This window comes from Chrysemys picta, chromosome 2, assembly GCF_011386835.1.
Source record: "Chrysemys picta bellii isolate R12L10 chromosome 2, ASM1138683v2, whole genome shotgun sequence".
Lineage (NCBI taxonomy): Eukaryota > Metazoa > Chordata > Testudines > Emydidae > Chrysemys > Chrysemys picta.
The window spans coordinates 268902175-268925326 of NC_088792.1; the positions used below are offsets into that span (position 1 = coordinate 268902175).

Here is a 23152-nt window from a genome sequence, read left to right on the forward strand (position 1 = left end):
GGAGGCTCCGGAGCCAGCACGTGGGGAGCGAACACAGCTCCCCGGACAATCCGGTTACCTAACGCCAGAGCAGAGCCGACCCCAGCAAAGGGGAGCCAAGCCGGAAGTATCGCACCACAGGCTCCCGAGGTAGAGTGCCCGCAGCCTCTAGTCCCCGCCACACCATGGGGATGGGCCCGGTTTTCTGGGCGGAGTTTAGGACACCACCCCACCCCCCATTTCCCGCTCGCCGGCGCCAGGAGAGCTCGGCCCCCCCAACCCCCACCCGCCCTCTTCAGGCGGGCCTGGGAGACCGCATCAGCATAGCCGTCCGCAGCAAGGCTGCCCCGCTACTCACGCTGCCCGGGGCCTCCGGCGCTCTCCCGGCTCCTCTGCTGCACTTGCTGCCGGAGGCGGCTGCGGCCGAGCGGGTGCCCATCCTGCGGCTCCGGGGCGCCGGGGAGTTCAGGGATAGGAACTCGGAGCTCGAGTCCATCAGGTCGTAAAGGGACCCCTGGCCGCCTCCAGCCGCGGCGGACGGGACGGGACGGCCGCGCCCGCTGCCCGTGTTGCTCCGTAGCATCACCATGGCCGGACCTGTTCCGGCTGAGGAGGGGGGCGGCGGCTTCTCTCCGAATTCTGGCGCCACAAACCGCGGGCCGTCGCTTCACCGCCTTTCCGTCGTATCTCTCCGCCTCCACCCCTATTAGAGCCGTAGTGCGACTACTGAGAGACAGCAGGTCGTGTGGTACCTGCTGTTCCTGTTACACTCACTCATCCTGCGCCCCCCCCCCCCGAGGAGACCGTTCCGCTCCCTCCGCCCTTGGGACTCTCTTTCCCCTTGTCGGCTAGTCCCGGACAGGGTGCGGAGAGACACGTACCGGTACTGAGTCCTTTTGGAATTTTTGGCGCGTGCAAAGTTGGGGGAAGTGTTTTGCCCGGCTCTGATTGGCTAAGAGAAACGCGCTCAGCCCGCCTGCTCCATCGCTTCCCGCGGAAAGGGGATTCAAATGCCAGTCCCTTAAAGAGACACTGCCCGAGATCTCGCACAGCTGTTCCTCGAGGAGCCAGATCCCCGCCAGGCAGGTGCAGGTCTTGTAGGAGCCTGCTGTAAAGGCCAGGGCTCTAATTCAACGGGTCCTTGTCACTCTGTCATTACCCCCCTCAATGCCCAGATGCGGGGCATTCAGGGTCAGGGATGCACACACACTCTGCCACACACAGGCACGCAAGGACACGCACACACGCTGCAGCTGGACTGGGCACAGGACAGAGGGAGCTTTCTCGCAGCAGCTGCTGTCTCAACTTGCTCATATACTTAAAAAGACAGTGTACTTTGAAAAGCAACAGAGGGTCCTGTGGCACCTTTGAGACTAACAGAAGTATTGGGAGCATAAGCTTTCGTGGGTAAGAACCTCACTTTTTACCCACGAAAGCTTATGCTCCCAATACTTCTGTTAGTCTCAAAGGTGCCACAGGACCCTCTGTTGCTTTTTACAGATTCAGACTAACACGGCTACCCCTCTGATGAGTGTACTTTGAGTGGGGTCTATGTACTTAAAGGGGCATGCCCACCTCTCAGAGGTTCATTATCAAGTTTCCCCAGGTAATGTTTGCAGCCACTGCCATGCATCTATTGTCTCCTCCCTCCATTTATGCTTCTTTGTACAGTGTGAGGTTACATTAACAACCTGTTAACCCCTGAGGGCTCAGCCCAGTGTTAGTTCATCATTTAGCTGCAAGGCATTCCCTGGGAAGCATCCCACCCTCTGACGCCACAACCTCAACCAAGCTTCACAATCACCATTGTTGTGTACACTATTACATTGTTTGTTTAAAACTTATACGGTGTATATAATGTCTTTTGTCTGGCAAAAAAAAAAATTCCCTGGAAACTAACCCTCCCCTCCTTTACATTAATTCTTACAGGGAAATTGGATTCGCTTAAAGTAGCATTTTTCAAGGAGTTACTGTATTTACTTAGTAGCTTATCTGTAAATTCTTATTTTAGAAAACATTGGCCTTTGGGTCTCGTGGGCCCAGCTAAGATGGGGACATAACACTAGTAGCCAGCATATTCCATTACAAAAAGAGTGCAACTACATTTTCATTCCAAAATAGACTGTTTAAGCAAAACAGGTTAGTTTTTCATTAAAGTCCGTCCCCTGCTTCCTCTGTTTTCTTCCATCCTCCTGAACAATAAATTGAACTTAAGTTTTAAATATTAAAATTTAATTCTCTCAAAAAGTTTAGCATATTTCAGTTAAAAGTACACTGTCAGCTACAAAGCTCATATCTAAACACTGCAAATGCTGATATGTTCTCATCCACAAAAATTTGAGAGCCTACTGTAGTTTTGATGTGACAACAGCATTTTGCTGAAGTGTCATGGCCTGGAAATAAATTAAGTATTTTTTTGTGATGTTAGGGAAAAAATACAAGCAAATAAAAAACCAAACTTTCCACACAGTCCTTCCAATAGGTAGCCCTACCCATCACCAAACTATGGGGCAAGACATAATAGATACTAGAGAAGTGCACAACAATGAATACAGCTTTTTAAAATAATAAAATAGTCTTTTACATTATTAAACCTCATGACTGTATGGTGCACTTTATAAAAATAAACTGTTTTGTGTATTTTATGGCCCACAAGATGAAAGGCCCTTGTGCAGCCATTAAAAGCTTGCTTAACCTGGCAAAGCTGCCAGTTTTCAGGGCTTAAAACTAGCTCAAGAATCTCTTCCCGCTGATTTAACAAAAAAGACAACCAGAAATAAAGGTATTGTATTTAACTTTAAATCTCTATTTGGCCATGTACAATTAAGATGTAAAACACTTCTCTGGGGATGTTTTCCATGCACCCTGTGAACAGGCTTCCTTTTCATCCTCAACATCTTAGCCCACAAAAGCTTATGCTCAAATAAATTTGTTAGTTTCTAAAATGCCACAAGTACTCCTCATTCTATCTTCTTCCCTGTGGCTCAAGGCCAATCTCTCCTGCACTAACAGCTCCAGATTCCATTCCTCTGCCCTTCTTGATCAGTGCCAGCCCACCCTACCCTCTTGATAAGGCTCAGCCTCTGTCCTGGTCTCTCCCTCACCTCCATTGTAAGCTCAGGATCTCTCCTGGTCTCATCTCGCTCCCCACTCAAGCCCTCTCTTCCTAACGTCTGACTGAGCTTAAGTTTCCCCACTCTTCTGGCTCAACCTGCTCCCCTCTCTCCTGCCTTTGATGCAGCATGCTGGAGCTTAACAGCAATAGAAATTATCTCGCTTTGCGTTCAAGTTAAATTGCCTCCCGCCTGCCTGAGTTCCTAGTAGTCATGCAATAACAGCCGGCTTTCCTAGGGGAAGAAATTGCTTGTAACTCACCAATTTCCTGCACAACCCACAAACACTTCCTGAGCAAACTGCTGCTTTATATAGCTGGGGGAAGCGCCAGTGCTGCCTTCTGGTATATGAGCCGGTTAAACCTTCCCCTAGCCAGTCCTCCCATACACCTGGATGTGGGTCACCTATGGAACAGCCAGGGGTAGCAGCAGCAGCTGCTAGTTATCAGCCAGCTGCCCCTGCTCGGCACGCCTGTGTGTACACCAGCTGCTACTGGTAAGGAGCAACAGACATGTAAGAAATGCGGCGTGCTGGGTACATCTGCTTTCTTCTTCACTGGTCAAGTAATAAGTGCACCAAGAGAGGATGCACCGAGGGTCAGGGTTCCCTATTGCAATCTCCCATGTTTCCATTTCTCGTTAGAAATTCTGCACGTATTCTTGCAGGAGGTAAAGTGGAAGAAGTTAGGTCGTAAGAGTCAGGAGAGAGAGTATTCTTCTTACAGTAACATTTGGTATTATAGGATAAAAGGGTGCATTGGTTAGAGAGTACTATAGTTTACAGAGAGTCCTAATCAGGATTATTGGAAGATGATATACTGGGGAATAACAATATACAGGATCATTGTACAGCCTCCTGGATAGTTTATCAGTTAAAAAATAATTTGTGGTTCCATTAGTATTTATTGTGTGTCATGCCCAGTTATTGTTATCAGTGGCATAGTTTATTTGGAATTGTACAGAACTATTACAATAGTAATATTAGGCAATAATGATTTTATATACAGGGATTGTTAATATTTTTCACTAGCATCAGATGGAAGTCTATTTAAAAATTACAAATATTTTTAAAGCTATTACATACACTTGATAACATTTATCTTTACAGGTAAGATTTTTACAGTAACACCTCACTTAACATCATCCTGGTTAACATTGTTACATCGCTGATCTATTAGAGAACATGCTCTTTTAAAGTTGTGTAATGCTCCCTTATAACGTTGTTTGGCAGCTGCCTGCTTTGTCCACTGCTTGCAGGAAGAGCAGCCCATTGGAGCTAGCTGGTGGGGGCTTGGAACTAGGGTGGACTGGCAGCCCCCCATCAGCTCCCCTAAGTTCCCTGTGCAACAGCCATCCAGCAGGCTATCAAGTGCAGGGCAGTTCAGGTGTCCCTCCCCTCCCCCCCCCACTGCCATGTGCTGCTCCTTCCCTCTGCCTTGGAGCTGTTCCTGGGAGCCTCCTGCTGGCTGTGCAGGGCAGGGGAGAGGGGGAAGAGGGGTGCTGATATCAAGGTGTCCCCCTTCCCCTGTTCCTGCCCCTCTGTTCCTGTACCCTATCTCCACAGAGCATGTGTGTGTGGGGGGGGGGGGGACGCGACAGGTCTCAGGACCTACAATACTTCCGTTAGTCTTAAAGGTACCACAGGACCCTCTGTTGCATAATATAATTTGTTGATACTTGACTCAAAACTTCTTTGCCATAAACAATGAGGAAAAGACAAAACACTAGATACACCAGTCATTTGGTATTACAAAGCATTTCATGACAGAGTAAACCAAATTATGCTTCCTCCTGTCTGTTAAACAGTAATTGAGCCTAAAAGTCTATGAATTATTTGTGGAAACATTTTTATAAGAGCTAGGACCTAAATTTTAGAGATTAAAAATAGATTTGTGAAGGGGAGTTGGGGAAAAAGTCTTCAACAGAAAAATGAATCCAAAAGTGGAATAATCACAACATCTATCCTGTTTTTATTGTATAAATCAGAAATAAAACAAGAACTGTAAAAAACTTGTATTTTACAGTGAGGAAAATGTTTGGAAACTTTGTGAATACATCAGAAGCTATGATCAATACCCTTTAGAAGAATTTTATGCTGTTTTCATATCCAATGAGAGAAGGATGGTAAGTTGATGAGTTGTGATATGGAACAAAGATCAAAACAGATTCACTGTCCAGGCATATAGGTGGCCTGAGCCTTGTTGCTAACCTGGGCCCCATGGTCAGACAGATAGTGGAAAAGATCCTAAAAGGCAGGTCTTTTAGTTGTATATGGCAGTCTGGACTTTGGAGTTGACATTTGGAGAAGTATCATCTACCTGAGGATGGCAGGGATCCCTTTGCTGCTATCAGTCAGCTGAGGAGACTGAATGGTCTGTGTGGTCCAAAACAACGTCCCCAACTAAGAGCTCAAAAAGACCAAAAGACAATCTGATAAAAGCTTAATTATTGCATCGCAGATATAACGCTAGCTGACTAATTTTATCATTCAGTGAAGACCAACCTATCTTGTATTAGACTGAAATCCTAGATGTTTGTTTAGTTTACTTAAAATTAGCTTCTAACTTGTAATTTGCAGATACCGCTCTGGAAGCAGCAGTCAGGATGTGGAGATGAACCTGTAGTTTGGGTAAGACATTCTATTCTATATAGATCCTTATAGCATGCTCATTTCCCTACCACCTCTAGCACATTAAGCAATAAGGGGAATTAGGCCACACCAACCTATTAGAATTCTTTGAAGGTGTCAGCAAACATATGGACAAGGGTGATCCAGTGGATATAGTGTACCTTTCAGAAAGTCTTTTTGACAAGCTCTTTCACCAAAGGCTCTTAAGCAAAGTAAGGAGTAATTAGATAAGAGGGAATGTCCTCTCATGTATCAGTAACTTGGCCACTAAGAACGCTATTGCTTGGCTTGGCAAATAGTCAAACACTAAATAAAATAAATAGTAACTGGTTAAAAGATAGGAAATAAAAGATAGGAATAAACAGTCAGTTTTCAAGTAGAGAGGTAAATGTCAGGGTTTCCCCAAGGATCTGTACTGGGACCAGTGCTGTTCAACAGATTCATAAATTAAAAAAGGGTAAACAGTGAAGTGGCAAAGTTTGCAGACGATACAAAATTACTTAAGATAGTTAAGTCCAAAGCTGACTGTCAAGAGTTACAAAAGGATCTCACAAAACTGGGTGATTGGGCAAGAAAATGGCAGATGAAATTCAGCATTGATAAATGCAAAGTAATGCCATTGGAAAAATGAATCCCAACTATACATACAAAACGATGGGGTCTAAATTCGCTATTACCATTCAGGAAAGAGATATTGGAATCATTGTGGATAGTTCTCTCAAAACATCAGCTCAATATGCAGCAGCAGTGTAAAAAAGCTAATAGAATGATAGGAACCATTAAACATAAGATAGATAATAAGACGTATCACAGTGCCACTATATAAATCCATGATACACTCACACTTTGAATTCTGGGTGCGGTTCTGGCTGCCCCATCTGAAAAAAAGATATATTAGAATTGGAAGAAGTACAGAGAAGGGCAACAAAAATGATTAGGGATATGAAACAGCTTCCATATGAGGAGAGAGTAAAAATACTGGGACTGTTTGGCTTAGATAAGAAATAACTAAAGGGGGATATGATAGAGGTTAAAAAAAAAAATCAGGAACTGTGTAGAGAAAGTGAATAAGATAGTATTATTTACCCCTTCACATAACATATGAACAGGGGTCACGATGAAATTAATAGTCAGGTTTAAAACAAACATAAGGAAGTACTTCACATAATACACAGGCGACATGTGGAACTCATTACCAGAGCATGTTGTGAAGGCTAAAACTATAACTGGGATAAAAAAAGAATAAGATAAATTCATTGAGGATGGGTCCATCAATGCTATTAGTCAAGATGGTCAGGGATGCAACCCCATGCTCTGCGTGTCCCTAACCCTCTGACTGCCAGAAGCTGGGACTGGATGACTGGGGATGGATCACTCTATGAATTGTCCTGTTCTGTTCACTCCATTTGAAGTATCTGGCAGCAACCACTGTCAGAAGCCAGGATACTGGGTTAAATGGACCATTGGTTTGATCCAGTATGGTCATTCTCAGGTTCTTAAAAACATCCCATGTGTGCTTTTCTAAGGCCAGGTCTACACTACAGACTTATATTGATATAATGACATTAGTCAGGGGTGTGAAAAATCACACCTGAGTGACATAGTTATATCGACCTAACCTCTGGTGTAAATAGCACTATGTCAGCAGGTGAGCTTCTCCCGTTGACATAGCTACTGCCTCTCACTGAGGTGGATTAACTATGCCGACGGGATTCTCCCATTGGCATAGGAGTGTCTTCACTTAAGCACTCCAGCAGTGCAGCTGCGCCAATGTAGCGTTTTAAGAGTAGACCACTTATATAGTAAAAGAACAATGGAACAGCCTATGAAATCAAAAGTCAACAAACTTAAAACTTCTAACACAACACATAATAAACCCGTGGAACTTATTGCCACAAGATAGCATTGAGGCCAAGAGCCTAGTTGGATCCAAAAAAAGTGTAGATATTTACATGGATAATGAAAATATCAACATATATAGTACATGGGATAGAAAAACATGAGCGTTATACAGCTTCATGTGTCAGGGATATGCCCTGTGGGATGGTATTAGGGGAAAATTTCCTTTTTGGACATAATTATCACTGAACTTTTCTCTGAATTGTCCAGTACTGGAGCACTAGTCCAATTTTGGTGCAGCAATCTTATATTCTAGTAAGTGACAGTTAAGATGCACTTTCAGTATAAATGCCCTATTCAGGTACCTATAACTTTATTTATTTTTTTAAACTGGCATATGCCATCTCAGACTGGGAGTGAATTGTTTGGGAAAATCAGAAAAAAACCTGTTTGAGCCATTTTAATTATATCATTGCAAGACCCCTTCTCCACCCTGCCCCCAAGTGTGACTCAAAAATAACATAGTTTAAAAACAAACCAACTTTACAAATATTAGTTTTGAATGAGATCTAAGTGGTATGAGAAGGAAGGCAGAAGAGGGACAGAGAAGGCCATTACAGATTTTAAGTGTTTCCCACCAAAATGTATTGAATTCAAGTTTTTTGGTAGACAATGCAACTAGAAATGCAAACTTGCATAAGACTATAGCTAGTTTCTCTGTTCTCATTGTCACTATTCCATCTCTTTTAAATTTTGTTGTTTCACACAACTCCATTTCCAATACGTGTATTAGTATTGCAAAATAATTTGCCTAAGATTTTTTCAATTTCTTGCTCCAAATAGCTAGGCTTGTTTAGCACTGAAAATGTCATAAGAAAGCTCCTTAAACTCTTTTCATAAGTGGATTTTGTATTCACTTTACTAGGTTACAGTTCATTGTGATTAATTGTACAAAATGAGTCATCAAACACAGCATTAAAATTACCTGCTAATCACTTCATAAAGAGGCAAGTTGTCGTCTTTTATCTGTGCCAGCCTTTGGTTGGGATTGAGATGAACACAAAAGACATGTTATCCAATTCAAATATTATATTGTATTAGGGTGTGGAAATTAAGGAGATATCTGTATTATTTTGTATGGTTTCCCTGGTTGAGATTCTGTCTGACTGCCTAGAGTTAAATCAAACTGGGGAGGGAGGCGTTAGGCGGCAACAAACAGGAAATGAAACTGACAAAGATAAGGTATCTCTAGGGAGAATACCAAGGGACCTTAACAGAAGGAATGGGTGAACTATTTATTGAAAATTCCTTACCTGCCTGTGACCAGAAAGGTGACAGTCCTGCTTTTTCAAGGCCAGAGACCAAGATCAAAAGAACACTAAGGTCCAGATCCTCAAAGGTATTTAGGTTCCTAATTCCCACTGAAATCAACGTATCTGGGCCTAAGCAATTACAACCCCTAGCCTAGAGGAAAGGGGGGTGGGGAAGCAGGCAGCAGCTGCTTGGGGAGACAAAACTTATTTTGGTGGTGTATTCAACAGGGCTCTGGAACTAAGGCAGGGGCTCTTCAGGCTGTGCCTGAGACAGCTCTGCTGTCTAAGCTTGAGAGAGGTGATCACGTGCAGGCAAACTTTGGGTGTGCAGAACTGTTGTAGGTTTAACTTTTTCTCCCTGTGTGCTGGGTACCTTTGGGTGAATGGACACAACCTGTTTGGAGTCACTTTAATCAGCCCTGGGTCACAGGTACCCAAGGAGGAGTGTCTTGCTGGTTCCAGTTGCAGTTGGCTCTGTCGTGTTGTTACAGCTGAAAACAGGCAGGCTGCTATCCTGGGATCCAGTCTTAGAGTGGTAGAATTGTGGGCCAAAGAGAGGTGAAGGTAGTGAAACTTGCAGCCTCTCATGAGTGCAACTCAGGTGACAAGAGGGTATAAAGCACTGTTTGCCCTGTACCTGTGGCAGGATGGTGAGAGTAGATGGCATTTCACCCTGGTGATCCAGGCTAAAGTGGGATAAGCTGTGGAATTCCACTTGGAAAAGAGTATCCACTGGACAGGCTTGGGGGGAGATCACAGTTGCAGCTCATCTCTGCGCCATCACTTATGGGTTATGCTTTGGGGGTGATTTCTGTCCCCTTTTCCTAATAACTCTGAGGTTTCTCTATGACCATTTACAACTGTCTAGTTAACTGTCAATGATCTTTACTCCTAGGATTACCATGTTATTTTACTTCATGTTTCAAGTGGAGACCAGAACTTCATTTATGATCTTGACACAGTGTTGCCATTTCCATGTCCATTTGACACTTACATTGAGGAGGCCTTTAAATCAGATGATATTCTTCTTCCACGATTTAGAAGGTGAGAAAATTAAAACAAATATGGTACAGAATATTTTACAAAAGCAAGCCCCAACAATTGATGCAGTTGATATTTTTCTTTGTATGCATAGTCACCTACGTATAATCTGTTACTGTGCAGGAAATTAAACACACCACACTGCTCTTCTAATGATCCTGACCTTAAAGGTACAATCATTCATCCGTCAATAAAACTTTCTATTTCCTTGCATTGCTTCCTGTTAGTCATTCAGCTACTTGACACTATTAATATACCACTAAACTATATGAATTTGATTTAAAGGGCAGGAACAGGCTCTGGGTTAGTAATGTCTAATACAGTATTACATGACTCCATCACTTAGTACGTTCTTGAATTATGTGTTTGTTTAGAAAAATCAGACTGATTCGAGCAGATTTGTATCTGAAGACATTTGCTTCTGACCGATCCCACATGAAAGATGCCAGTGGACACTGGCAGAAGCCTCCTCCTTTCTACCCTTGCATTGAAACTGCAGGTAAATAGCATTCCACACCCAAAACAAAAAAAATCCTGTTCCTTTTGAGTCGAGGAAATGAAACAAAATAAAGCCAAAGAATTGCATAAGTGATATTTATGCTTCCATAATATACTGTGAAAGCACTGCCACCTTTCCTTTCAAGACAAAGTGCTTTATTATTTCATCAGAAAAAAATATGAACTCGCATCTTGCATGTACCTATGGGATTATATAATGTTCAACACTGTTTCTGGCATTTATCAAACATTAACTAGCTAATCCTCACAACACCTTGTGTGAGGTGGGCAAGTAAGCATTAATGTCCCATCATTAGGAACTGATGCAGAGAGGATAAAGTGACTTGTTCACAATCACATAGTGATTCTCTGATAGACTTGGGATTGGAATTTCGGAGTTCCTGGGTCTCAGACTTGTGTTCAGATTGTGCCTCTCATATGCAAGTCAGTCTTCACAAGAAGAAAGTATATGTCCATGTCATCCACAGGGCTGAGTTAAGATAACCCAGGACTGTAGGCACATCCCACATATTGGCCCCATGCTATGGCCCTGCCTCTCCTTGGGGTGGCACAGGCATCAGAGTTAAGAAGAATGGGACAGTTCACACCTCTCAGAACTAATGTTTTAGGTTTGTCTGCCAACCAGATGGGCATCAGTTACACTCGAGTCACATTTTCAAGCTTTTTCTTACATACATGAGTAGTAGAAACATAATTTAAAAAGAGAGCCAAGGTTCTGACCTCATCATTGGATTCCAAGAGCTGGAGCTTTGTGAATCAGCCTATAGTGCCTACGCTTTAATTTGGCCCTGGGGCTCAAAAAGGACGGTGGGTGGTTTTTTGTTTTTGTTTTTAAAAGATCATTCAGGTCCCAATTCAGGAAAGCACTTAAACATGTGCAGATGTTCATCCCTATTTAGGATGGCACTTAAGCACATGCTTAAGTCCCACTGTCTTCAGTGGGGCTTGGCATTTAAGCATGTACTTATCTTGAGGAGGGATGCTTTATTGAATCGTGTCCCATCAGGCTTGATCCCACAGGCTGCTGAGCACTCTGGCCCCACTCCAGCGAAGCACTTAAGCACATGCTTAACATTAAGCACATGAGTAGTCCTGTTGCAGTCAGTGGGATTACTCATCTGTTTAAAGTTAAGCACATGCTTAAGTAGTTTGGTCCTGAACATTCTGACCCTGGTCTAGTAAACACTTGATATTTTTCCTTTTTTGTTTTGTTTCCATTTCCTTCCTCTCTTAAGTATGTGCTATACTGATACTTTCTTCTTTCCTTTCCTTATTCAGCCAGGTTGTTTCTTCTCCTCCAGCCTTATTCCTTCATTCACTTGAGATATTCATATACATATGTATTTGTACCTCAACAGCTACCTAAGGTTCTTAAGCGTGACTTCAATGGAACTACTCGTGCTTAAAGTTAGGGACATGTCTAACTACCTTGCTGAACTGAGGCCACGGTCACCAATGATTCAACCCTAAAGCTCGGTGTGACCCCTGTAAATCACTAAAGTTCTACACATAATTTGTTAGAGTTCACTGTTGCTCAAGGTTTGTACTTAGACGACAGAAGTGAGACAAGAAACTGAACTCCTTTGCTCATAGACTCATAGACTCACAGACTTTAAGGTCAGAAGGGACCATTATGATCATCTAGTCTGACCTCCCGCATGATGCAGGCCACAAAAGCTGACCCACCCCCTTTCCCTTAACTCAACTGTTGAAGACCCCAAATCCTGTGATTTAAAGACTTCAAGTCGCAGAGACTCCTCCAGCTAGCGACCCCCGCCCCATGCTACGGAGGAAGGCGAAAAACCTCCAGGGCCTAGTCAGTCAGTAGGTGGCACTCTTCCCTCAGTCAGTAATGAACTCATATTTCAGCACTGTGTAACAGGGGAACTGTTCTACTGGAGGGGTCTTTTCCCCCCCAAATGGGATAGAAAACTGAGGGGTTTGACCTCCTGTGATCAGTAAATAGCTTATGGGTGTTCGTCCCAGTGTCCTGACCAAATTCCAGTTCAGGTAACTACATTCTCCATGCAGCTTCATTCAGTTAGATATGGTATTTCACTTTCTTCATTAAATTGCTAACACATTTCACTCTAGCATTTACTGCATTTCAGTGGTCGGCAAAGTGGTTCCTGCTTATTGTTTTATATCAGTGTATTTATAAGGCACCATACCTGCTTTTCTACTTTTGTATTAGTGTATTCTTTTTCATAATTTAGAGTAGTTGATTTGCTTGCCGCTAGTGAAAAGATAATTACAAAGTCACAGAAAAGACCTTTTTATATTAGTACAGTTTGCTGCATGCTCTATATTTTTCCCTTGGGATGTTACTAAAGTGAGCACCTTATATCTTTTAAAATATATTAAAAAGATTGATACATTTAGAAATGTATCAGTATTTCTAAAGCACTTATCACCATGATATCTAGGAATTGTTTACACTTTATTAAAGATGAAGATCAACATAGTTTTGCTGCTCTGCTCCTACAAAATATTAGTATTTTTCAATATTAATTAAATTATAGCTCCTTTCATTTTGAAGGATTCAAAAGCTTTTATAAAACTTGAAAAAGACAGGAATTTGTTTTTTCTGTTACTGAAATGTTTCCACTTTAACTGCTTAATGGCTCATAGCACTTCAGAACAGGAAGTGACAAAGAATGTCAAATGGAAATGACAGTGGAAATGTAGATACAGTAAATGCAGTTATCCAGTTTGACTAGGCCAGGACACTGGGACTACCACCACCACTTTTATGGAAAATGGCATGGGATTTTTAATGATTCCAAGTGGTCAGGAGTTGTTTTCCATCTCCTCTGAATAATAGCACAGTGCTTTTACCTAATGAAAAAAGAACAGGAGTACTTGTGGCACCTTAGAGACTAACAAATTTATTTGAGCATAAGCTTTCATAGGCTACAGCCCACTTCATCAGATGCATATAGAATGGAACATATATTGAGGAGATATATATACACACATACAGAGAGCATAAACAGGTGGGAGTTGTCTTACCAACTCTGAGAGGCCAATTAATTAAGAGAAAAAAAACTTTTGAAGTGATAATCAAGATAGCCCAGTACAGACAGTTTGATAAGAAGTGTGAGAATACTTACAAGGGGAGATAGATTCAATGTTTGTAATGGCTCAGCCATTCCCAGTCCTTATTCAAACCGGAGTTGATTGTGTCTAGTTTGCATATCAATTCCAGCTCAGCAGTCTCTCGTTGGAGTCTGTTTTTGAAGTTTTTCTGTTGTAATATAGCCACCCGCAGGTCTGTCACTGAATGACCAGACAGGTTAAAGTGTTCTCCCACTGGTTTTTGAGTATTTTGATTCCTGATGTCAGATTTGTGTCCATTAATTCTTTTGCGTAGAGACTGTCCGGTTTGGCCAATGTACATGGCAGAGGGGCATTGCTGGCACATGATGGCATATATCACATTGGTAGATGTGCAGGTGAACGAGCCCCTGATGGTATGGCTGATGTGATTAGGTCCTATGATGATGTCACTTGAATAGATATGTGGACAGAGTTGGCATCGGGGTTTGTTACAAGGATAGGTTCCTGGGTTAGTGGTTTTGTTCAGTGATGTGTGGTTGCTGGTGAGTATTTGCTTTAGGTTGAGGGGTTGTCTGTAAGCGAGGACAGGTCTGTCTCCCAAGATCTGTGAGAGTAAAGGATCATCTTTCAGGATAGGTTGTAGATCTCTGATGATGCGCTGGAGAGGTTTTAGTTGGGGGCTGAAGGTGACAGCTAGTGGTGTTCTGTTATTTTCTTTGTTGGGCCTGTCTTGTAGGAGGTGACTTCTGGGTACTCGTCTGGCTCTGTCAATCTGTTTTTTCACTTCAGCAGGTGGGTATTATGTGGCAACATCACTTGCCACATAACCTCAGCAATGCTGAACACAACGCCATCTACAGCCTCAGAAACAACCCTGACATCATAATCAAAAAGGCTGACAAAGGAGGTGCTGTCGTCATCATGAATAAATTGGAATATGACCAAGAGGCTGCTAGACAGCTCTCTAACACCACATTCTACAGGCCATTATCCTCTGATCCCACTGAGGATTACCTAAAGAAACTACACCATCTGCTAAAAAAACTCCCTGACAAAGCACAGGAACAAATCTGTACAGACACATGCCTAGAACCCCGACCAGGGGTATTCTATTTGCTACCCAAGATCCATAAACCTGGATATCCTGGACGCCCCATCATCTCAGGCATTGGCACCCTAACATCAGGCTTGTCTGGTTATGTAGACTCTCTCCTCAGACCCTACGCTACCAGCACTCCCAGCTATCTTCGAGACACCACTGACTTCCTGAGGAAACTACAATCCATCGGTGATCTTCCAGAAAACACCATCCTGGCCACTATGGACGTAGAAGCCCTCTACACCAATATTCCATAACATGATTTTTAAAAACTTGGGGTTGGCAATACTGCATTTGGGTTATCCTTTGGAGTCTATCATACATGTCTTGATCAGGCCTGATCCTACTTAGCTTGTGAGCTCTGATATGATCACAATTCTAACTGCAGGACAACATAAAATATATCTTCCAAAAAGCATTTCAAAATTTCCTAGAACAGATGGCCTTACTACTTAGAGCTGTTACGAACAGTTGAATATTACATTGCAAACCCTGGTTCAAATTTGAAGTCTTCCCAGGTGTTGGGTAGCACACCACAAGATTGGTGCAGCAGGTTTCTTAGTTAGAGTCCCTGGGTGGTCGTAAATGATGCATTTTGTTTTCGAAAAGAGTGGATAAGACAGCTGAGAAACAAAAGCTGGAGGGCATTGTGTCTGACACATATGTTAGACGTGCAAGCTGCTAGACTGAAGCTATGTAGATATCTGCAGCTTCCGCATTTGTCTTCTCCCAGTGGTGATAGTAGAATCATAGTGAACCCAACAAAGAAAGCCTCAGTGAGCAAAAGAGCAGCACATACACGCTGTCTAACCTGCTGTTATTTTTATCTAAGGAAAGAAATGGTTATATGAGCTTTGTGTGAGCAAAGGAGAAAAACAGGATGAAAGCAACCAAGGACATAACATTAGAACTTTCTTTACATGCTTTCTTTACATGCTGTAGAGCTTATTATTAAAACTACACAGTTAGAAGTTAAAGGTGACTGAAAGGTTCAGTGGTAAAAAACTGGAAACTTCCTGGAACAAGGCCTGCTGAAGTAAACCTGAACACAGCAGAGGCAAATTTAATGTGCCATTTAATAATTCCACACTATTATTGTTATCTAACTGCAGATTCTCTTCTCCCGCTGCTCTGATCATGTCTCCAGAGCCTCCCTTTTCTTGAATCTCAGTACTTGGCTACCCGTAGTCTACATGCTGCACTAATCAGACTTCTCACTTTAAAAGTGTAACCTTTGGCTGGACTAGAATTTACTTCACTGCCCTTCGCCTAATGCCTAAAAACAACTGCCATAGAAAAGCACATGGAGACCCAGAATTCAGTCATTGAGGATTTTCAACAAGGATTGCACAGGGTCACCTCTACAATCAAGTCCAAAAGAACAAAAGGAGTGAACTTAAGTATCAAATTTATAAAATCTTATTCTAAAGAATCATAATTATTAATAATAACAATTTCTACAACATAACATGGTTACTTTATAATCCACATCCATTAGCTTCACAGTTATACCTAAATAAAGAAAACAGATCTAAACAGATCAGTCCCCACAGAAATACAGTGAGAAGAAACTCAGAGTTCCCAAAATCTTAGGTTGAGTTCACCTGTCTCAGTTATAGTTATAGACTTTGATCACCAAAGTCTATACGGTCTGCTGAGTCAAAATGAACATCTTCCCTCCACTTGCTTGTAGAAAACTTCAAATGGAATCCATGCACATTCTTCCTCCTCCTCTGCTGAAATCACTTAGGTAGGTATATAGATTTTAAAATAAACCCATTACAAGAAAAATACAAAACTGAGACTAGCAAAATGTAAATGACTCTTTACCCATGATCACATTTAAATAAGAGAAAAATAGGTCCATCATAGTAGTTGAGAGAATTTAAATAAAAACCAATTTGGCTAAAATCAAGCAACATTCCAAGCATACAATTAAAATGAAGGAAATTAGTTTTCCCTCCCAATTTCTCCTCTCTATAATTAACCCTGCCAGGGCTTCCCTGTTGGAGGGTTAAAAATATCACTAACCTAAATGCTTCATCGTTAGGGTAAAACAGCCTGCTTTCTGCTCCTGGGCTCAGCTTCTCTCAACCCACACAGGGCATGTGGCCTGTTGTAAAGTAGCTGCCCTGACTACTTGCCTTCATGGAGTCTTGAGTCCAGCGACATCAATCCTATTGAGCATATCCAAAACTATCACACCCAATTCCAGAAACTTCCGAGTGTTGAGTGCTAATTGTACATCTGCCTGGCAACAATGACTCACTCCTACGCACTCCCCATAGATCTCTTAACGAGATATCCCTATGAAGCACATGAGTTACAAAAGCACCCAACATCTCCTTGATAGCCCACGTCTAGGCTCCTTCGAAAATCACAGTCTGTCTTTTCTTTGTAACTAGTATAAGGATGTACAGCACCTTGCATCCAATGCTTGTAAATACCTGGAATAGCTCTAGCATGGCATTGTTAAATCTGGACTAAGCTCTTTAGTTCTCGTTCAGCTGAATCATTGCCGTCTACTCACTATGGACAGAAACCAAAAGCACTGCAGCTGTATTAGTTACTAACTCCATCCGACAGTGTATGGCCTAGTATTTGTAAAGTATTCATAAGCCCCTGCTCATAGCAAGTGTGTTAGGCATAATGGACAACATGCCTTAAGAGTCCCAGAATGCACAGGCATGGCCGCAGTAATAAAATATATTGTGCGTGGCTCTACTAAAATGGTTCTGTCAGAAGAAGTGTTGCTATGTGGATAGGCAGAAACAAGCAAATCAAACAGCCATTTCATTCCATCAGTGTCTCGGCAACATTTTCCATCTTTAGGGCCTGGTCCTGCTCCTAAATAGGATTGGGTCCAGAAAGTAAACACAATTTGTCTTTTCTCACCCCTGCTTTGTTCTATGCCACCCCCTATGCTTGGAAGAGCCTTTCTACTAGCTCTCACTCCAGTCCCTTCTGAAAAACCACCTGGGTTGTCAGCAATAACATCTGCACTCTGTTCTTGTGTGTTAGCTCTCCCGTTCCACTTTAGGCCTTAGAACCTCAGATGAATCATTGCCGTCTACTCACTCAGATGAAGGACTTTATCTGGATTATGATAATATCTTTTGCCTAACAGTTTTTTAAAGTTGTAAGGCACTGTAAACTTATGGCACAATATAGATTTAAAACAAATAGATAAAATTCCCTCTTTCCCATTATTATATCAGAATGCAGGGCTTCCTTATTAATAAAAAAAATTGAGAGGTCTGATTGCATATCTTGCAATGCAAAGGAAACCAGCTGTCATTCAGCTTCAGTGCCATTTATTGACTAATCCATGAAATAGTGTTGATCACTGTTGACTTGGAAGTTCTGTCCTGCTTTTTAAAAGAAAAAAATCCCTTAATTAAAATTGTTTGTTTTTATAGGCTGCCCAAGACCTTTCTGGTCAGCTAAGTTAAGGAGAGTCTTTTTACTCCCCTAAAAGATTATATGGTAGCACCCTTTCACGTTGCTTACAGCTGCACCTGTGTTCCCTTGTTTAAAAATACTTTCTCTCTCCCGTCCCCCATCACCCTCTTCCTCCTCACCCCCGAAGTTTGTAACTCAACTTCTAAAATGTCCCTCTGGACTTGTTTACCATGTAAGGAACACTTTTTAAATAATTATTTTGCTGTCAGCTACAATAGGCTGGAGTGAAAACTGGAGTTGGAGGAGGGGCTATGGGAACTGTGATTAGATGGATCCAAGGGGCTGTTATATAATGTGTAAGACATCCATACCAGACTGAATGCACCTGATCTTATCTGATCTTGGAAATTAAAGAGTTCCAGGCCTGGCTAGTACTTGGATGGAGACAAACTGCGAATCCCAGTACATAGTGCGTGCAGAGGGGCGGAAGCTGATATTCCAGCCTAGAGATTGAATAGTACCTGCAGGCGTTGGATTATAGATGGGCTGCAGCCCTACCTTGCCGTTGAGTGGTTTCTGTCCTCCCTAAATCCCTTGTGCACTACACCAGTATAAGCCTAATTACTTGGGCGTTATGCAGCTGAAGTGAATTTTACCCTATATACTGTACTTGTAGATCTATCAGTTAAACAACAGTAGGCTTTGGCTCTGACGTATCTAAATAATCCATGTTTAAAAAAAGCACAAATACAGCAGTAGGGCACTACACTAAATACACTAGGGCTATGACTAGGCTACAGCGGCAGGTAGCACCGTAGTGTAGATACTACCGACAGTGACGGAAGGGGTTTTTGTGTCTCATAGACTTTAAGGACGGAAGGGACCATTGTGATTATCCTGCACACTGCAGACCACAGAACCTCACCCATCCACTCCTGTAATAGACCCCTAACCTCTGGCTGAGTTATTGAAGTTTTCAAATCATGATTTAAAGATGTCAAGTTATAGAGAATTCACCATTTACACTAGTTTAAATCCACAAGTGACCCATGCCCCAGTCTGCAGAGGAAGGCGAAAACCCCCTAGTGTCTCTGCCAATCTGACCTGGGGAAAATTCCTTCCTGACCCAAATATGGCAATGAGTTAGATCCTAAGCTTGTGGGCAAGACCACCAGACAGATTCCTGGGGAAGAATTCTCTGGAGTAACTCAGAGCCCTCCCCATCTAGTGTCCCATCACCAGCCATAGGAGATATTTGCTGCTAGCTGTCACAGATCAGCTACATGCCATTGTAGGCAGTCTCATCATACTACCACTCCATAAAATTATCAAGCTCAGTCTTGAAGCCAGTTAGATTTTTTGCCCCCACTGCTCCCATTGGAAGGCTGTTCCAGAACTTTTTAACTAGTTCCTTATCAACCTTTCAATTCTCATATTAATCCCCAATCTTCTCAAATTTTACTAATAATTTCCCATGTGGAACTGTATCAAATGCCTTACTGAAATCCAGGTAGATTAGGTCTACTGCATTTCCTTTGTGTAAAAAAAATCAGTTATCTTCTCAAAAAAGGAGATCAGGTTAGTCTGGCACGGTGTACCTTTTGTAAAACCATGTTGTATTTTATTCCAATTACTGTTCACCTCTATGTCCGTAACTACTTTCTCTTTCAAAATTTGTTCCAAGGCCTTGCACACAATTGAGGTCAAACTAACAGGCGTGTAGTTTCCCAGATCACTTTTATTTCCTCTGTCTTAAAAATAGGAACTATATTTGCAATTCTCCAGTCATAGGGTACGATCCCCAAGTTTACAGATTCATTAAAAATCCTTGCTATTGGACTGGCAATTTCATGTGCCAGTTCCTTTAATATTCTTGGATGGAGATTATCTGGAGCCCCCAATTTAATCCCATTAAGATGTTTGAGTTTGACTTCCACCTCAGATGTGGTAACTTCTACCTCCGTATCCTTGTTCCCATTTGCCACCTTGCCACTACCTCTAAGCTCTTCATTAGCCTTATTAAAAACTAAGGCAAAGTATTTGTTTAGGTGTTGGGCCATGCCTAGATTATCTTTAATCTCCAACCCATCCTCAGTGTTTAGCAGTCTCACTTCTTCTTTCCTTGTTTTCTTTTTATTTATATGGCTATCGAACCTTTTACTATTGGTTTTAATTCCCTTTGCAATGTCCAACTCTGCTTGGCTTTTGGCAGTTCTCACTTTATCCCTTTATCACTTTCTGACCTCCAAGAGGTAGCGTTCCTTGCTGATCCATCCCATCTTCCATTCCTTGTAGGCTTTCTGCTTTGGAGATGCTTGCTCATCCAGGTTGGACTGCAACCTTTCCCTATGCTTTTTTTCCCCTTGCTTGGGATGCAGGCTTCAGATAGTTTCTGCAACTTTGACTTAAAGTCATTCCAAGCCTACTCCACATTCAGATCCTTGAGTTCTTCGGTCCAGTCCACTTCCCTAACTAATTCCCTTAATTTTTTAAAGTTTGCCCTTTTGAAATCAAGGACCCTAGCTGCAGATCTATGTTTGTTTATTCTTCCATTTAGTGTAAACTGAATTGGCTCGTGATCACTCAAACCAAGCTTGTCCCCTACAACCAAGTTCTGACTACTCACCAATACCAAATCTAAAATGGAATCACCTCTTGTTGGTTCAGCGACTATTTGGTTAAGAAATCTGTCACCTATTACATCCAGGAAAATCTGGGCCCTACTATTATTAGTAGCACTTGTCCTCCGATCTATATCTGGGAAGTAAAAGTTTCCCATAATCACACAATTCCCAGTAGTATTTATTTAATTAAAACATTAAAGAGGTCTCTATCCATATTTAAATTGGATCTTGGGGGTCTGTAGCATACCCCAAGCACTATCCCAGGGGAACCTTTAGTAGCTTTCTTCCCCAAAGTGATTTTGGCCCAAATAGACTCTGTTTTATCCATTTCATCACTTCTAATTTGCTTAAAGTCTACCTCATTATTAATATACAATGCTACACCATCACCTTTATTTCTGACCTGAACAGCACATATCCTTCAATACCTCTACTCCAGTCATGACTACTATTCCACCATGTTTCTGTTATCCCTATAATATCTGGTTTCACTTCATGCACCAGTAGTTCGAGTTCCTCCATTTTGTTACCCAGGCTCCTTGCATTGGTGTACAAACATCTTAATTTTTGCTGCTTTGCTTTTGCTGCTTTGCTTCACCCACAGTCCTCGCCCTATTAGGTACTGTCATTCTACTGCCAGTATCGCCTACTTGACTGTTAGCTTCATTGGTATCGGCGCTATCTTTTCTCTTAAGGTCCATTCTCATACCCACTACTGCTCCTTTCTCCATTGCTGTATTCTTTCTTACTTGATTTTCCTCCCTCTCAATGTTAAAATCAGACGTAGAGATTATACAAGCATCTCCCAGCTGTCCCCCCCCCCCAACTTATCATGGCTCTGGTTTCAGAATTTAGGGCTTGAACCAAAGCACTCAAAGTCAGTGGGAGTCTTTCAAATGAGTTCATGGGACCTGATGAAGTCCATTAATTGTTTTCCTAGTTGTGGCATGATCTCAAGGCTGATCAGCATCTCATAGGAAGTGATCAGCACCTTCTAACTCCTATTGCTGATCTAATGCCCCATTGAAGTCAATGGAAAAGCTTCCGTTGACTCCAATAGGCTTTGGATCAGGCCCTTAAATAGGAGCAAGGTCTTGCAGGACCTTGCAGGATCAGGCTCTTCTTGAATAGAGAGATGCCGTAGGACCCGTAGTTTTTACTATAACAGTCCTTTTTTTAATTCTCTAGTTTTGGTCACCCTTTATCCTGCACTACAACTCCGTGGCATGATATAAGTGCCTTCTGGGACTGCTGCAAATCTCTATTGTTTTCCTACATACTCTTTCTTTCAATCAGTGAAAATGCTGGTCAGGAAAGAAATTATTGACATGAGCAGATAGGGATCAGAGACAAATGCTACATCCTGAAAACAGGAAATGAAGACTCTGAAGGTATCTTACAATTTGCAGAATTCCCTCTGAGTAGTGTTTTCCCTATTCAATGGCTTTTCATGAGAGGGAAAAAGCTCTTTCTTTGCTGGTATGTATGTGTATATTAATCCCTACCATCAAAACAGGTTTCTGTCTGCATTTGATTGACAAATAATGTTCATGCATTCCTGTGCTAAATAGATGCCTTATCTAGGACTCTAACATTCTCTATTTGTGCTCCTTATCTAGATTCCAAGATGAACCTGGATGATTTTATCAGTATGAATCCCAAGGTGGGATGGGGCTCAGTATTTCTGCTACCTGACTTTGTGGATCGGTATGGCAGACAGAGCTGATTTCAGGTTCACTTTGAAAGGACAGTGATATAAACAAAGGACACATCAGCTTCCCTTTTTTGTTTTGTTGTGGTTGCTCTTGTCATTCTGTTTATAAATTGGTTTATTTCTATGAAATTTATTGTTTTGTCAAATACAAGAATTGATCAAAAATGCAATGAACTGAATAAAATATTTTATTTTGACTATATAACAAGAGTTAAAAATTATATAATGGATCGGACTAATTCTACAGCATCTGTATTGACCCTACTACACTTAAACTTCAATCTGTCAGCTGAGATTACTGGACCCCAGTCCTGCAGCTACATCCTGATAGGTAGAAGCTTTTGCCTGTGTGAAGCCCATTGACTTCAATGAGAGTCTGAGCAATGTAAGGATCTGCCTGCATGGATCCAACTGCAGGATCAAGGCCTTAGATAGGAGTACATTCAATATTTTCTTCAGAATATACAAAGTTAAAAAAATCAACTTGGAAATATACCACAACGATTTTCCTCTCTAATCAGTCCGGAACAGATGTTTAGTTCCATATAGAGCATGATGGATATTAGAGATGATCCCTGTTAACCGTTATAGAATAAATAATCTGCCTATTCCTGTAGCTCTTATAAAAAACGTCACTCTGTCGAGATAAAGGGCAAGGAACATTTTCACTCAGCATTGAATGTACTCAGATCAGGGTAATATTTATTTGAAGCCTGGCAGCATTTCATCAACATTTCCAGAACGTATGCTGTTAGAATGTCAACATTTAGGGCTAGAGTTCAATGTTCTAAATACAGTGCTGGTCTGTGAGGCCAGGGAA

At 41.9% G+C, this 23152-nt stretch overlaps 2 protein-coding genes across 14 annotated transcripts in view; one reads left to right on the forward strand and one right to left on the reverse strand.

Moving 5' to 3' along the window:
• Nucleotides 1-3487, reverse strand: part of ATAD2 (ATPase family AAA domain containing 2) — a 101041-nt gene extending 97554 nt beyond the window's left edge. For 2 of the 6 annotated variants that reach the window (XM_065586091.1, XM_005288771.4), the window contains exon 1: nucleotides 338-839. In XM_065586091.1, the coding sequence (XP_065442163.1) occupies nucleotides 338-568 (231 nt within the window). In that variant the 5' untranslated portion in view covers nucleotides 569-839. Of the gene's footprint in view, nucleotides 1-337; nucleotides 840-860; nucleotides 976-3354 lie in introns of those variants that run through there. The other 4 variants (XM_008165172.4, XM_008165171.4, XM_065586089.1 and 1 more) reach the window with 3 other exon arrangements.
• On the forward strand, nucleotides 1-22534 carry NTAQ1 (N-terminal glutamine amidase 1). 8 transcript variants are annotated; one of them, XM_065586104.1, is made up of 6 exons: nucleotides 1-129; nucleotides 5117-5216; nucleotides 5671-5721; nucleotides 9769-9917; nucleotides 10289-10413; nucleotides 22238-22534. In XM_065586104.1, the coding sequence occupies exons 2-6, from the start codon at nucleotides 5214-5216 to the stop codon at nucleotides 22342-22344; spliced, it is 435 nt and encodes a 144-aa protein (XP_065442176.1). In that variant the 5' UTR covers nucleotides 1-129; nucleotides 5117-5213; the 3' UTR covers nucleotides 22345-22534. The 8 variants fall into 8 exon arrangements, with proteins under 8 accessions (XP_065442176.1, XP_042716949.1, XP_005288829.1 ...); XM_042861015.2 differs by lacking the exon at nucleotides 1-129 and adding an exon at nucleotides 3404-3606; XM_005288772.3 differs by lacking the exon at nucleotides 1-129 and adding an exon at nucleotides 3455-3588.
• The last annotated feature ends 618 nt before the right edge of the window (nucleotides 22535-23152 follow it).